Source organism: Salvelinus namaycush, chromosome 4 (assembly GCF_016432855.1).
Source record: "Salvelinus namaycush isolate Seneca chromosome 4, SaNama_1.0, whole genome shotgun sequence".
NCBI classification, from domain to species: domain Eukaryota; kingdom Metazoa; phylum Chordata; class Actinopteri; order Salmoniformes; family Salmonidae; genus Salvelinus; species Salvelinus namaycush.
This window is the reverse complement of record NC_052310.1, coordinates 20084185-20099939: the sequence shown is the minus strand read 5'-3', so window position 1 is coordinate 20099939 and position 15755 is coordinate 20084185. Positions and strand designations below refer to the sequence as shown.

The 15755-nt window shown below is 43.4% G+C and overlaps 2 protein-coding genes across 4 annotated transcripts in view; one reads left to right on the top strand and one right to left on the bottom strand.

Annotated features, from left to right (window-relative positions):
• Positions 1 to 347: 347 nt before the first annotated feature.
• On the bottom strand, positions 348 to 5607 carry LOC120046288. Its single transcript, XM_038991377.1, has 6 exons — positions 5497 to 5607; positions 4746 to 4942; positions 4350 to 4453; positions 1384 to 4266; positions 870 to 1078; positions 348 to 692 (listed from the first exon to the last, which is right to left on the bottom strand). The coding sequence occupies exons 2-6, from the start codon at positions 4927 to 4929 to the stop codon at positions 617 to 619; spliced, it is 3456 nt and encodes a 1151-aa protein (XP_038847305.1). The 5' UTR covers positions 4930 to 4942; positions 5497 to 5607; the 3' UTR covers positions 348 to 616.
• A 2486-nt stretch (positions 5608 to 8093) lies between these two features.
• Positions 8094 to 15755, top strand: part of LOC120046287 (probable phosphatase phospho1) — a 36158-nt gene continuing 28496 nt past the window's right edge. The window contains exons 1-3 of one of the 3 annotated variants that reach the window (XR_005476787.1): positions 8094 to 8201; positions 10549 to 11460; positions 11960 to 15539. Coding sequence is in view for 1 of the 3 variants with exons in the window: in XM_038991376.1 (XP_038847304.1) it covers positions 8192 to 8201; positions 10549 to 11369 (831 nt within the window). In the remaining 2 variants the exon portion in view is untranslated. Of the gene's footprint in view, positions 8202 to 10548; positions 15540 to 15755 lie in introns of those variants that run through there. The other 2 variants (XR_005476786.1, XM_038991376.1) reach the window with 2 other exon arrangements.

Below are 15755 nucleotides of genomic sequence, written 5' to 3'. Positions count from 1 at the left end.
ATTCTTTGTGCTTTCACGCCCTGAGCTGTCCTATATACAGTATCCTGCTTGGGATTCTGGACAATCTCAAATACAGACCAATTGCTCCCCTTGCACTTCAGTAACAGTACTGCACACAGTCCTTGAATTATTCTGTATAAACGCAATACTGGAGCTGTGGAGAGCATGACCGAATCAGTGTAAGCATTCTTTGGGGGATCTTTTTAGTTTGCTCTGTTTGTGGTAGATGTGTAGGTACTTTGTTTCTGACCAGTAGACCGGTATAATCCAAGTGTCACCCCAAACAACTCAGATTTGAAAGTGGAACTGTAGCTGGAAAGGAGAACCAAATGACATCTGAACTGATATCTGTATTTTGATCATTTGAGTCAACCAATATACAGTATGTGTTCAACATATGCGTCTTCACTGTGTTACATAGGCATTATCATGAGCATTTCCTGATTGTGGCTATTTTTCATAGAATAATATGTATTGTGAACCTTACTTTTTTTTGTTATATAACTTTAGTGTTTACATAGGAAAATGTACGGCAAAAATAATTAATGATTACATTTTTAAAGCGCTGTTCGGTCAGTTTTGAGGTTTTTCTCAGGTCTTGATCCATTGCAGTTTTTCAGCCCTCCTCGATACCATGAGACCTCAGTGCCTCAGCTAAGCATCTGAGATATCTTGAGTCTGGGTATCCATTCCTATAGAGGGGAGACTTATTTAGGACCACAATCTACTAAACCTATTTCAACTCATCTTTTAGGCCTACCAGGGTAAGAATCTCGGATTATAGCACTGCCACTATCGTATCACTGTTGAAATTTGTTTCATATTTCAATGTCATAGTTTTTATACTGTACATTGGACAAAAACCTCACCTGGAAAACCCTCCCTCGATGCTGGTCTTGTGTGGGATGCTACCCCAGGTCACACAATCCCTAGTGTCCCCTACTCTCACATTGAAGGTGAGGCCTCGATGAAAGGCACGTTCGAGACATGGCAGAAGCTTGAGAGTCGTTTCATTCAGAGGCAGGAAGGCATGGAACGTGCCCCCTTGGAAAGATCCCCCAGGGTTTGGATGGTCTTTCTGCACAGAGGTGGTATGTAGATCACGAGGAGGCAACATACATCTATAGGTAAGACCTCATCTACACACCCTAGACATAAAGCCTTTGTACGACTGTCATAAGGATTCTACAATGCCTGTCGATTGATGATCTCGGTGTTGATCACACGTGGCTATGTACCAGGTGGATTCACATCAAGAGATATTGTAATATGAAACATTGCGGCAGTAATAAATATGTGTGATGTAAAAGTGCAGCCTAACCAAACTCTCTGTCATTTCCAATCCCTTTGAACAATTCCCAATTCTCAAAGGTTAGACCTTACCCCTTGGATGCCATCAGGAATGTTGTAGGTTATCTTCAGCGTTGTATCCTTGTTGTACCCAACCAGACTGATGGACATCTCACTGCGGGTCATGGTCCCTCGGATGCCCACGACACCCTCCTTAGATTTAGGGCGTACTTTACAGTCGGGATGGATGTGATTCTGGCACAAGGCCCCGCCACAAGCAGTCATAGACACAGATTCCCCAGTGGTTCCACCTACACAAGATGGACTGGCCTTCACCTCGGTGTCTTTCACATCTTGTTTCTCATTGGACCGGCTTGCCCCGTAATGTTTGGCGGTGGCGCTTTGCGGATTCATTGCATGAGACTTTGTACATTCCACGCATGATGGGCACATGGCTTTTCCACCAGCCGTCCAAGATACAGATGCCCCTGCGGTTCCACATATACAGGACAAACCGGCATTTCCTTCGCTATGGTTCTTTTGGGTCTGCAGTCCCCTACTGTTAGGTATCTGGCTTTTCTCAGGCTTTGGCCCTGTCAACCTCTGAGCACTGTGCTCTGGTAATGGTGCTGCATCATTTCCTTCTGTCACTCTTAGTGACCCCTCTGCTTTATAGGGAGCACTGATTGTCCTGAAACTCTTTTCATCTACGGGACCAGCTGCTCCTAACCGAAGCTTCAAAACAGGCACTTTCTTCACACCTGATTGGCTCACTCCCTCCAAGCTCCCTGATGAAACAATGTCAGTTGCAGGGGTGGTCTCCTGGTCTTGTTTGTCACTACTGGCAGAGCTCTGATGTGCTGCTGAGGAGTTTATGTCAGGGTTGGATGGAGAATCAGAAGATGGTTTCTTAAGATCAATGGGTCTCTCTTTCATGGTCTGTTCCCCCTCTGTTCCAAAGTGAAGCACCTCTTTTAGAAATGACATCACCTCCAAACAATCCAGTTTTGGACCAAAGATTAAAATGCTCTTAGTATTTGGCATTGGAATGATTTTCACTTTCTCCCATGTCTCTCTCACAGTGGTGCATAACACCTCAACTGTCTCATTCTTCGAGTCTGACACACCCAGCTGTGTTAACAACAGCTCATGGGTGGAGAAGTCCTCGGCCACCTTGTCAATCAGCTTTTTCAGCACCTGCTGACACACCCTGACGTTGGCTGGATCTTTCCCTCTCAGATGGAGGACGACCTCATTTAATGTTTTTTTCTCCTTCATCTGCAGGTCAGAGGTTACTTCCTCTAGCAGTATGCGGAAAACATCCTTTGTGTATAACCATTGAGTTGTGGGCACCACCAGCTCTACACTGAAGACTTGCCTAGTCTCTGGGTGACTAGTAGTTTCGCCTCCTTTGGTCTTTCCAAACAGGTCTACAGCTGAGCTGCTGTCCTTTCTGACTTGTTTGGTCCTAACCTGCCCTGAGAAACTGTTGGACCGTCTCAGAGTGGAAATTGACTTGGATTGTTGGACTACGCCAGTTGGAACCGCCCTATCCACAGACATGTCCATATCATCCATTGAGTAGCCCTGGAATTCACTAAAGTTTGCTGCTTTTGTGGGTCTGGTTTCATTGTTTTGTGCCAAGTTCAGAGGGGGTTTAACAGACAAGGAAGCAGTGGACAATGGTTCATACCTTTTGAAGAGGGTGTCTTCCTGGAGATCCCTTGGACCAGAACTTGAAATTTCAACCTTCTGACTCGTAATCCCTGAAATTGGTCCACTACCTAATTTCTGGTCATTCATTCTAATGAGTTTTGTGGACGAGAAACTATTTATCTGGTGATCCTCAGGAGCCTTTACGTCACTCAAGCTGGACCAATTCTCATCATCTTTAGGTTTCTCAGAACCCATAGTTCTCCCAAATGTGGCAGCCATTTTGAATTCTTTGCTCCTCACAGCCCTTTCTTTTCTAAGCTTGGTGTCAGGGACAAAGGGTAGAGACGCATCTCCTGAGGAGTGAAGTAACTCTTGACCGTGCTCCTTTGTTGTCCCTTGCATTTCCAATAGGAACTGCTTGGCCTCCGACACGTCACTTCCACTGCCCACCAGATAGACATTGGACTTGTCTTCATTGATCAGCAGCTTTGTGAATCTCTGCGTTAAGGTTTTAAAAGCCTGCTGGAGCCCCAACCTGGGGAAGCTTTCCTTAGCCAACTGCTCCTTGCGAAGTTGGGCCTCTTTGTCTTGGTACAGCCAGGCCAGCTCCCCATGCGCAAGCCTTAGATGCTCCACACCTCGCCCAGTGGCCCCAGCCTTAAGCTGCAGGTAGAGGGTGGTGATATCTCTGGTGGTGACATCCAGTATCTCTACTCCATGCCTGTCGAGGATGTTCTGGTACTCAGCCGAGCAGTACTTTCGGAGGTATCGGAAGATGTCTGAGTCTATGACCATTGAGAAGTCCTCCATTGAGGTTCCCTTCTCTAATGCCACTGCATCCTCTATGTCATTGGTGTAAGATGTATGCAATGCCCCCGCTTCCTCTCTATGATTGGTGTATGATGTGTACAATGCATCCGCCCCCTTTCTATCATTGGTGTAAGATTCTTGAAGAAGGGCACGATTACTCTCAGAGGCTCTACTGGAACCGTTCCCCAGATCCAGTCCGTTGGCCTGTCCTGAGGTCTCAGTGTCCTCCTGTCTTTCTGTTCGTCCTTGAGCAGAGTTGTATCTTTTGTCATCCTCGGTGGCCTCAGCTTTAAGGGAATGGACATCTTTTGAGGTCTGTGAATTGAAAAGTCTCAGCAGACACTTGGTCAGGATTTGGACTTCTGTGTAGCGACCTTTGAAAGTGCAGAGGTCAGCCTGAACGTGAAAGGTGCATTTTATGTCACAGGCATTTTTGAGGATGTTAGATATCGATGTTTTCCCCCCATTCAATTTGCTGTAGTCCACTGTCACAGCTGTGTCCACAAAGAGCTGAAAGATTGAATTAAGAAGAGTGAGACTAGGATTTGACTAAAAAAGAGAAGATGTTCAGATGATTTATTCACATGCCTTACCTCATCTGGATCAACGTCTTTGCTGTGCAAACTCACACTTAGCTCATATTGCTTGCCATTCACTGATAATGTGTGATTCTGATGTTCAACCACTCTCCGAGCCACTGCGTGTCATGTAGAATTTAAAAAAAGACAACAAACATTACGTTCACGTTAAACTCCTCAAGGACACACTGTAGGCTACCTGAATATGCATTATAGGATGTGCTCTATAGGATGTCCCTTATCAAGATAATTGCATGTGAGACCCATCAATCAGGTAAATCAGATATGTGTAGTATACACACAAAACATCTTGTAATCTTCAGTACTTTTCCTCTTAAGGTTCTCTATGTTTCACTTATCATACTATCTACTTCCTTAATTTTTTCCCAAGCCCACCGATAGACCTCTAACCTTCGCTGTCCTCAAAGGTAATGAAGGCAGAGCCAGGCGTTGTCTTGGAGACCGTGACCGATGAAATGTCCCCTCCTCCATTCCTCTTCCGCAGGAAATGAATGTGGAGCTTGTCGATCAGTCTGTTTTTATTGATATCTAGGGGTAACCCACACACTCTGACCGTTCCACCCTCCTTCGCCATCCTTGTTATTTATCTGTAAGAATAGGCAAGGCCAGGGGCATCCACAGTAAACAACGTTTTGCCAAATGTTGAAATTGCAATCACTGATCGCAAACTAATCAATTTAACATTTTTGAAAGAGTATACAGTTATAATAGCAGCTCAGAAAGCGTAAATTTTTTTCAGTATTGAAACCCTCAGGTTTCAGTCATTTCAATATCATATTATCAATGATTCTGACACGTAAATCTAAATACATTTTTATTGCCGAAATAATTTCAGAACAAGACTACGTTAGGCAGGCCTGAATAATTGCTTCCATACATGCTGTTCACAAAGATATGAACAAATCATAAAGCAATCTGTCTGTGTAAATCACTCCATGTTTAATTAAAAAAAGTGAACTATGTTGATTTGCATTGTTGGTCATTCAAGTCATGATGTTGTGGCTCGCAAAATATAGGCCAACCCATTACCTGGATAAGAGCCACATATGATATAGCCTAATGCACCTTCAGACCTACTAGGCCTACAACATTGCAAATGTATTTGATATTTGAGCAATTTATTAAAATCTTTGGATATTACCTTTCGTTTGTGTGCGTTTGTCCTAGATTCAAATATGAAACGAGATATGTTATAAGAGCAAAATGACGAACTGTTGCTTGCAAATCTGAGAGCGATTATTCTCGGTTCTCAAGAAATGGAAAGTGAAAGGACTTGCGTGAAGGAGTCAATGATGGCGTCAAAAACATAAAAACAGCAACTATTTTTTTGTGAGAACAGAAAAGGGAACATTAGCGTTATCAAGTTCCATTCGAAGTTTTTAGATACATTTTTGGGGGAATATTTTTTATTTTTTGGAATACATCAAAGTACAATTTCCTCGACGGTAAAATAACTGACACGGTGTGAGCACACCTACCACAAGAGGTCGCCATTACATCACGGAAAGCTAATGATGGGCTCAATTCTAATGACTTATATATACACTAGATAACCATTTGGGGGCGCTGTGTTGAAGTCACAGTGCCTCCATCTTGGCACTCCCACCCATTACAAAAAATATTTTGGAAGCCATAGAAATGCTTTTATTAATGTCTACATTCGTTTTGCCACTTTTATTCTATTACAGAAATCATAATACATACTATTATATTATGTAAGCAAACCATAAAATTGTCCTTAAAGTATACTTTTTTGAGATTTAAAGTATCATTTTTGAGATTACTAATGTTACTGTCCCACTAAAACAAAAATAATATTTAAATACATGTAATTTTGTCCTTGAAACATTTAATTGAAATACTGTAGAATCCATTCATTCCTATGAAGGACTGCTCCTACTGGGGAATGACAAAATGGCCGACCGGTGGCTTCAAAGCCACTCGATGACCAATACGTACAGCAGCACCAGCAATCCAGGGTTTATCATTGCTTCCAACCTATCAAGTGCTACAGTGATGCACAAAAACAGTCCACAGGAAGCCAGAAGTTAAATACAATTCCATTTCAACTTTCTGTGCAGGTGGGCAGGAAGCTTGGTCATGACGAGGTTGGAAGTTTGAGACAAAATATATAGATTCGATTTTTATTTAGTCACTTGCAATGTACAGTGAAATTCTTAAGCTCTGAGTTCCAACCGTGCAATTGTGAATGAAACAATAAAACATAAACAAATGTATAATAATAACATATACAGTATATGTTCACAACTGTGACATTGATAAATATAAATGTCCATTGGGGTGTGGGCAGGGAAATTGGGGGAGGGGGGGGGGGGGTAGTGGTGGCTATCTGCTAAATGACTAAAATGTAAATGTGTTCAGCATGATAAGTGTCCATTGGGGTGGGGGCATGGTAGATGCCTGTTGAGGGGAGGGAAAGTTTCCAAATGGGGAAATGCAGGGAGTCACCACCTTCTTGTGCCTTCTTCACCATTGTGTCTGTGTAGTTTGTGTAGTTTGACCATTTCAGCTCCTCAGAGATGAACTTGACGTTTTGTAGGTCACCACGGAGGCCCCTTTGATAAGGATGGAGGCGTGCCCATCCTGGTTCCTCCTGAAGTCCAATCAGCTCATTTGTTTGGCTGACATTGAGGGAGAGGTTCTCTATGTGATCAAGTGTTACATAAAGTGTTCTGTCAAACTGTCTAGTAGTCATTTTCTCACAGCATTAGAAAAATTGTCTTAATGTCTTTGTTTGCCAAAAGGCATCCTGTTTTTTTGTTTTTGATCTTTAGATCTCAATTTATGACATTGAAACAGCCTAAGAAGGTTCACTGAAACCCTTCCAACCTAAGAACTTCAATTCCATTGACGATTAATAGTGAATATCTGGTCAATATACTGTACTGTGGCCTACCATTGAACAACCTTGACCAGCAATCAGTGGACTTGTTGGCAGAGCTTGTACAATGGCGCTATGTTCCACCACTTCAATGGCTGAGAACAGAAGATACAGGAGATCTATAAAACAGATTACTGTAGCCCACATGGGGACTGTTACCATGATAATGTGTGTAGGTCACGAGTGTTGCACATACATGAATAAACATAGGCACGCTGTGTTCCAACTCTACACAAATGCAATGAACTACCATTGAATACTTTTTAAATTCTTCCTTTACCATACGTCAGTAAGCTATAGCGGTCTACTATGCTTTATTGACACATTTTCTCATATGGTGTTTTTCTTCAGCAATATAACTAGGGCGGCAGGAAGCCTAAAGGTTAGAGCATTGGGCCAGTAACCAAAAGGTCGCCAAAATGTGAAAAATCTGCCAGTGTGCCCTCGAGCAAGGCACTTAAACCTAATTTCACCAGGGTTGCCTTTGATAATGGCAGACCCTGGTCATGGCCCCACTCTCCAAGGGTGTCTCATGGGGAGTTGGGATATGCAAAAAAAACATTTCCACTCTCCACATACATAGGACAAATATAAGCACCCACCAATGAGATAATTTAGGTATATTCTATGCTATTATACAAAGAGCGTTATACCGTGTCAATACATGGCTGAGAGCGCGTAGCACAATCTACGCACGTAAACCTGTAGCCGCCTCCTATGTTGTCGCGTCACTGGGACGCAGTTGGACGTCATCGCGGCTGTCGCTCTCCTTGGTTTTGACGCCCATGGTGGGGGAGTTGGAATGCATTTAATTCATCTGCCCCCGCTACCCGGCGAGGCGAAGCAAATGTCCCGTCGCCGACACAAGAATGCGGTAGCCGGGCACCAGCAACCACTCAGGACGAGGGGCACAGAGCTGACCATTTGAAATCACATGTTCACCGGTATAATTCTTTGATGTCATAATATCGTCTATCTATTCTCTCTGTTCTGCTTAATATTGATTTTGTCTTTTGATCCCCTGGCGCGCAAACCCCCAAAAAATGCACGGTCAATGTACCCAAATCGGACAGTGGAGTGGGTTGCGCTACGGACCTTCAAGGGTAACCTTTAGTCGCATTAATAATAGCTGTTCGAGTGTATATTTAGACAGCTTAGTCAGTGGATATGTACTATAAATAAGGGGACCAGTGTGGGGATGGAAATCAGCGTTTATCAGTCATCTGATGAGGTGCGTTGGAACAGTTGTATTGGCATGTGTAAAATTAGATCTGTATTTGATTTTACGCAGGCTGTATCAGCAAAGTGTCTTTGATCGGCCTGGGAATAGCCCATAATCTAACACTGTTTTTCAAAAATGGGCAGGACGTTTTGTTTTTCTTTTGGGATTGCAATGCGCAAATGTTGCAGCACTGCGCTGCTCTTTACACTTTAATTATTTAATCTGCTGTTGCACTTCTGCTTTGCTGATGGGGAGATTTGTTCACGTAAGAGTTCTATGTTGTAACGGTCTGGGTTTAAAATGCATATAGGCACCATTGCATAGGCCTATAAAATCCAACCATATAAACTAACAAAGCTGTTACTTTAAATCAACAAACAGCAGCAGCCAATATGCTATTTCAATGGGTTGCAACATTTTACTAAGACTGTATCATTTATCATGACTATTTATTAGGTTACTTAGACCTAATTATTATTTATTTGTTGCTATGATTGATTTTAGGAACGCTTGGGACACTAGGGAATATTGAACCAATTGACTGCTCTCCGTTGGTCCACTTATGGTCAAGATATGCAGTGTGATGTAATATCCTTGTGGCCCAGCCCTCTTTCTCCACTCCAGTTACAGCAAGGCTGCAACAGTAGTGCCTTGTGCCTGCTTGAAGCCTAGCTCTTATGTCAAAATGGCATCATTCCAAGGTTGAGGCTGTGGGCTGTATCCTAGGGGCTCCATGTTAATCTATTGAATGAATGTGGAGATGTTCAGCATTTGAATATTGCCAAGTGTAGGCCTAGTGTGTTGTTTGTTGATAAAGTTGTGCAGATATTATTTTATTGCGCTATAGCTTAATAATTCAAGTGATATCTTTCAAAACAATTGGGATGCTACATTTTCCCACACTTGCCATAAACTGTATGTGAATGTCCTCCTTGTTGTTTTTCTCTTCGATACATTCCATTTGGTATCTCAGACCCATTTTCTTATCTCAACTCCACATCTCTACCTTTCCTCCTGTAGTAATTCTTAAATCCCAAAGTCCAGTCCTAAGGACTTAGTCTGGGCTGGTTGTAATTTCTCCCCATTTCCGCCGCCTTACGTTGTTGCAATTTAAAGCTCATTAAGCTTGCTCCATGGAAAGTCTCCATTGAAAGGTATTTTCAGTCACAGATTTAATAACAGGTTTAATCAAGGTCTGTGCAACGCATCAACCCATAATGTGGTACTTTTACTTTTTACTTGTGGAGTTTGGACCAGAGGCATACCAGCAATGACATGACATGATGACAGAGGGTGATAATGTAACGGATGTGAAATGGCTAGCTAGTTAGCGGGTACGCGCTAGTAGCGTTTCAATCAGTTACGTCACTTGCTCTGAAACCTATTAGTAGTGTTGCCCCTTGCTCTGCAAGGGCCGTGGCCTTTGTGGAGCGATGGGTAACGATGCTTCGTGGGCGACAGTTGTTGATGTGTGCAGAGGGTCCCTGGTTCGCGCCCGAGGTCGGGGCGAGGGGACGTACTAAAGTTATACTGTTACATTGATGCTGTTGACCCGGATCACTGGTTGCTGCGGAAAAGGAGGAGGTTGAAAGGGGGGTGAGTGTAACGGATGTGAAATGGCTAGCTAGTTAGCGGGTACGCGCTAGTAGCGTTTTAATCCGTTACGTCACTTGCTCTGAAACCTAGAAGTAGGGTTGCACCTTGCTCTGTAAGGGCCGTGGCCTTTGTGGAGCGATGGGTAACGATGCTTCGTGGGTGTCAGTTGTTGATGTGTGCAGAGGGTCCCTGGTTCGCGCCCGTGTCGGGGCGAGGGGACGTACTAAAGTTATACTGTTACAATAAGACATTCAGGATTCAAGATGTCAGCTAAAAGCACACCACAGTGGTTCACAAAATGTACAGTACTGTTGGCCTATAGTACACAGGGGCAATATTTTTAGCTAGGTCACAGTCTTAAGCCACATCTCAAAAGGAAGCCACTAGTAAGTTTTGACCACCATGGTAAACACTGGCATGACTCACTTTGTTCAACCGTCTCTTTTGTCCCCCTGTCCTCTTATCTTCCTCAGGTGTGGGCGAGCCACCGTCCTACCGCTCCCCAAACATGGCTGCCTCATCTGTCCCTTCCACGGCCCCGGTCCCGTCCCCTCCCAAACGCTTCCTGGTTCTCTTCGACTTCGACGAAACTATCGTCAACGAGAGCAGCGACGATGCAGTGGTGCGCGCCGCCCCGGGCCAGCAGCTCCCCGATTGGCTGAGACACTCGTACCGCGAGGGCTACTACAACGAGCAAATGCAGCGCATCCTGGCCTACATTGCTGAGCAGGGCGTCACTGAGGACTCCATTCGCTCCAAGGTCGAGCAAATTCCCCCCACGCCCGGCCTTCTCACTCTCTTCCAGTACCTCCAGTCCCGCAAGCAGGACTTTGAGTTGGTGGTGGTCTCCGACGCAAACATGTACTTCATTGAGGCATGGCTGGAGAGGGCTGGGGCTCGCCACCTCTTCCACAGGATCTTCACCAACCCGGCCAGCTTTGACGCTCAGGGGCGCCTGGTGCTCCTGCCCTTCCACGCCCACGGCTGCCAGCGCTGCCCCGATAACATGTGCAAGCAGGTGATCGTACGGGAGTACCTGGCGCGGCGGCAGCAGGAGCGCGGCGGCTGCCCCTTCCAGAGGGTGTTCTACGTGGGGGACGGGGCCAACGACATTTGCCCCATGCTAGCCCTGGGGCCCCGCGACACGGCCTTCCCCAGGAGGCACTTTCCCATGCACCGGCTGCTGCAGGAGATGCAGGACGCTGGGACGGAGGGCCTTAAGGTCAGCGTGGTGCCCTGGGCCAGCGGGCAGGACGTGGTGGACTGCCTGAACAGGCTGGAGGAGGAGAGATGAGATGGAGAAAGGACACTGCAGCTAGACAGGTACCAGATTGTGTGCTGTCAGTACAAACAAATCTGGGACCAGGTATAGCACACAGAAGCAGGTAGGAATGAACAGATTAGGGTACCCCCAAAGGTTACTGTTAAAAGTATTACAGTGTAGGAGGAAAATGACATGACGCATGTCCAGTGTTTTTAAGCAGGTGCTAGAGATCCAAGAATATGTTTGTAAAAGACTAAAGAAGACTTGACTTATTGCAAATTATGCTCCCATGTGCTTCATTGACAACGTTTTGACCTAAGGTAGACCTAAGGGTCGAAACATTATCAATAAAGCACACGTAAGCATTGATGATAAAGAAGGACAGAATACTTCAGTGTGATTGCAGTGTGCATAGTCTTCCCTTTTGGTTAGCAGTACTACTGTAAGCATTACGAAGATTAATTTGGGGTTAACAGTACCATCTCTGTAGGCATTAAGAAGATTAATTTTGGGTTAACAGTACCATCTCTGTAGGCATTAAGAATATTAATTTTGGGTTAACAGTACCATCTCTGTAGGCATTAAGAATATTAATGTTGGTCCTGTCCACTACTTTGTAGGACACCTCCAGGAGTCAATGTGTCATTTGCACCTTGGAATACAAGGGTTCTAATCTTTCCACTTGGTGCTTGACGGCTGCAGTATGTGGGGCTTTTGTTCCACCCCAGGTCTAAAACACCCTGCAGGTATAGTGCTTTATAAGTTGTTATAAGCATATACGAGCCTTTAAAATGTCTTATAGTAAGGCTTAATCAATCACGATGGGTAGATTATTGTTGAAATGAGATGTGTTGTTGGCTTGGGTAAAAAAGCCTGTCTGCACACTCTAGCTTTTCAAGATCAGGGTTTGTAACTATTGGGTTGAAGACAGTGGCCGTGTCCAAATGCCCATACTAGCGTACTAAATAGTATGCAAAAAAGAAAGTGCTATATAGTATGTGAAATTTCAAACATAGTACTCCGAATGCGTCATCTAATACGTGATTGCGTTGACTCCGGCCATTCGTTCATTTTGGCACACCGCATCAATTTATCTGATTATCCGCTGTTTTCAAACATGTGAGTCGGAAAAAAGTGGTGAATTCTAATAGATCAGACGTCGAAATGAGTACGCAGTTTAAGTATGTAGTACGCTAGTATGGATATTTCGACACAATCAATGTTCTTTACATGGTCCAGGAGTGTGAGCATTGTTTTGTCCCGGCCCAGCCTTAACACACCTCATTCTGCTAATAAAGTAAGTGATGACTGGTTGACATAAGTTGACTAATAGAATCATGTGTTCTAGCAGTGTCTGGTACCAAAGCCCACACACACCGTGGCTCTCCAGGAGCAGGCTTGGGATAGAATGACACAGAGATAGACGCCACTGACGCTCTGGCACACACTCGCTGACACCTAATATACAAGGGCAATGTACACCGACTTGAGATGCAAAGTGAAGCCCGTGCATCCGCGCTGCACCTCTTTGTACAGTACACCCTCACATTGTGAGAAACCTATGAAACACTTGAGACATGAGACATTGGAATCTGTGTGTGGTCCCATGTCTATAATTCTATTGACATTGGAGTGTCTCAATCCCTCCCCCCTGCTATAACTGTCATGGTCTCCTCAGACATTTGAACCTATTGGCCTTCCTTGAACACCCCCATCTCCAGTGTTAACTCTTTCATTGAGCTCTGAGACTTGACAGGGGAGACTATTAACTAATTGAGTCAACAACTCTCTATATCTGGGTTGCTGTCCACCCAAAAAGGCAGAGAATCAACTAATGTCCTCCAGAAATGGTTACTGGAGACTTGTTATCGAATTATAGGGGATGCCTGGAGATGGTGGTGGGTTCTACCATAAGAAACCAGGGCATTCCCGTAAGCATTCAAATATGAACATCTCCTCCAGTGATAGAAATACTACCTTGGTCCAGCACACTATTTCAGTGCATCCTCACATACTGAGTCTATGTGCATGTCTATGTAATTTGAACCCTATACAAGACAAGTGTGTGCTCAAAGTCATAAATCACTGTGAACAAAAGGCCATGGGGTTTGAGTGTTTGTATCTTTGACCCTGATGTAACAAACAAACAAAAATCCAAAAGGCTTCCTTGAAAATAAACCGACCTGCATGTTGATGTGTTATTGTCATCAAAGAAAGTACCTTTGATGAGATAACAAATTATGAATCAGTGTTACAGCACTTGTTGGTTAAATTTGTCTCCGTTGTAACAAAATAATCTCTCATCCAACCATAGGCCTACTCATAGGCCAAATACGTTCAAATACTTGTTCTGCGCTTGATTTGGTTTGCCCGGTACAATGGGACAAATGGAATAGTCCCAAAAGTGTGAACTTCAAATCAAGGTGAATAACGTGCATCTCAAATACTTTCAAGCATCGGTCATCGTCAAGTATTTGAAGGTCTTCGAGCTACTGTATGGATTTGATCCAGCTCTGGTTGCCTTAAGCCTCCATGTTCAGGATGGTAGCAAAAGAAGTTGGCGAGTAGAAACAGATTTCACAACCAGGATAACGCATAGGCCTCAATAGATCCTGTCTGTAGCTTGGTCTCTCAGGGAGCGATGAACGATGTATAGAGCAGGAATAGCTGCTGATACAAATAGTGTTTATTTGCATATATTATTTGCATATCAGCTACATTGCTGTGACCCATGATCAGCATATGATCAGTAAATCACATTGGAGATCATTGATTTGCTCTGTCAGAATATTTTTGAAATATTGGAGTATGATACTGAAAGAGATTAAAGTATTTTAGTGGTTTGGTGATAGCCATAGTGGGACTTCACTTTAGCTATCAGTTGCATATGTAATACACTATGCTGAGGATGGTGGTGGTGTTGTACTAATTCTGTGATCACTAGATAATACAATAATTGACCTGTAACTGCAATCCAGACATTAAGCTTTGCATAGAAGAATATCCTTGTTTGAGTTTTGTGCAATAACTGGCTTTATGTTCACAGTATAGGTTTAAGTGAAGAGAACGAGAGGAAGTGTAATACTGTGAAACTCTTATCCCCAATGTGTTCCGCACCTACGGACCGTTTTCACTATATAATCTCACCTCAACTTTCACTGAAATGTGTTACAAATGTCGGTAGAGTGTTATAGCCCCACTTAAACCAAAATGGCCAGTGTTTTGGGTGCTCCTCTTGGCTAATATATTAATTTCTCTTGAAAATGATGTCTGTGTGTGTTTGTGTGTTCTGGTTTGACGGTTTGAGAAATATCCTTCTTGTTTTGACCGGCATTACTCCTCCTGCAATACTGAACTGACTGATCCTCACTGTTCTACTTTAAGAGACGTTATGCTGTGTACTTCATGTTTTAGCCTGTTTTGTCTTTAATCTAAAAATCAAAGAGACCATGTGTGTAATGCACCATTGTAATAGTAACAGGAATATAAAGCCATCAACTAACTGAGCAGATTTTCCGGATTTATTTTCATCTGTATTCAGTGCTTCAAGTCTTGAATTGGAAACCTAATGGAGAATGAGTTGAATATATATTTGATGAATGTAGTTGAATTGTTGGCACGGCATGACCAATTGTAATTCCCATGCTTTGGAATGTGTCAACAATTAAAACAATACTTTTATTTGAAACAGCATGCCAATTAAAACATGTCCCCTCCTTAACTATCCACTATTTATCCACTAAAATATCCTTGTAAAAGATTGTCTTCCTCATGCAAGAAACAGAGGCGTCATGCGCACCATTTTTTTGACATCATTGATGGACATATACACTGTCTTAGAAATAATTTGTTGTTTGCAAAGTTTGATTCCATGGGCTCAATAAGCATACCCATGCATATAGGACTTATTTCCACAAGGTGGCGCCGGTTGAATATGTTTCTGCCAAACGACTGAACGTAGACTACAATACAGTACTAGCGGATAAACGCTAACGTAAGGAAAATGGAATAGAATCGACTGTCAGAAGTCAATGGTGGCGTTCCAGTTCATCAAAAGATTGCTATATCATATGGATGTTGTTCCTGAGATGTCAAATTGTTCTGCAGGCATTGTAAAATATGTTAATCTGCGCAATGTGACTGCATAAAACACACACACACTACTATATCATAAATAAATAAAAAATAGTGTTTTGTACTCAAAGGGTTGATGTGTTATTACACAGTTATTTTCAAGTTACCTGTAAAAGGCGTCCTGTTTATCTCGTAACCAAGAACCAAATGTTTAACAGTCTGTCACGAGAGACTAGGGTTCGGTCAACAGTATTGCTGATCACATACTATAGCATTGGTTTTACTGAATATGACAGAAAAGGCCTGAAGCCTTTTGTAGTGATGTAGATGACATCTGGTGTT

What these genes read in the sequence shown, in the direction of transcription:
- LOC120046288 (XM_038991377.1), bottom strand. Translation starts at nt 4,929, where the DNA reads ATGGCGAAGGAGGGTGGAACGGTCAGAGTGTGTGGGTTACCCCTAGAT. An exon ending in TTCCTGATGGCATCCAAGGG is followed by an intron (nt 1,079 to 1,383) that starts GTAAGGTCTAAC and finishes ACCTCTGTGCAG; the next exon opens with AAAGACCATCCAAACCCTGG. An exon ending in ATCGAGGGAGGGTTTTCCAG is followed by an intron (nt 693 to 869) that starts GTGAGGTTTTTG and finishes TCCCCTCTATAG; the next exon opens with GAATGGATACCCAGACTCAA.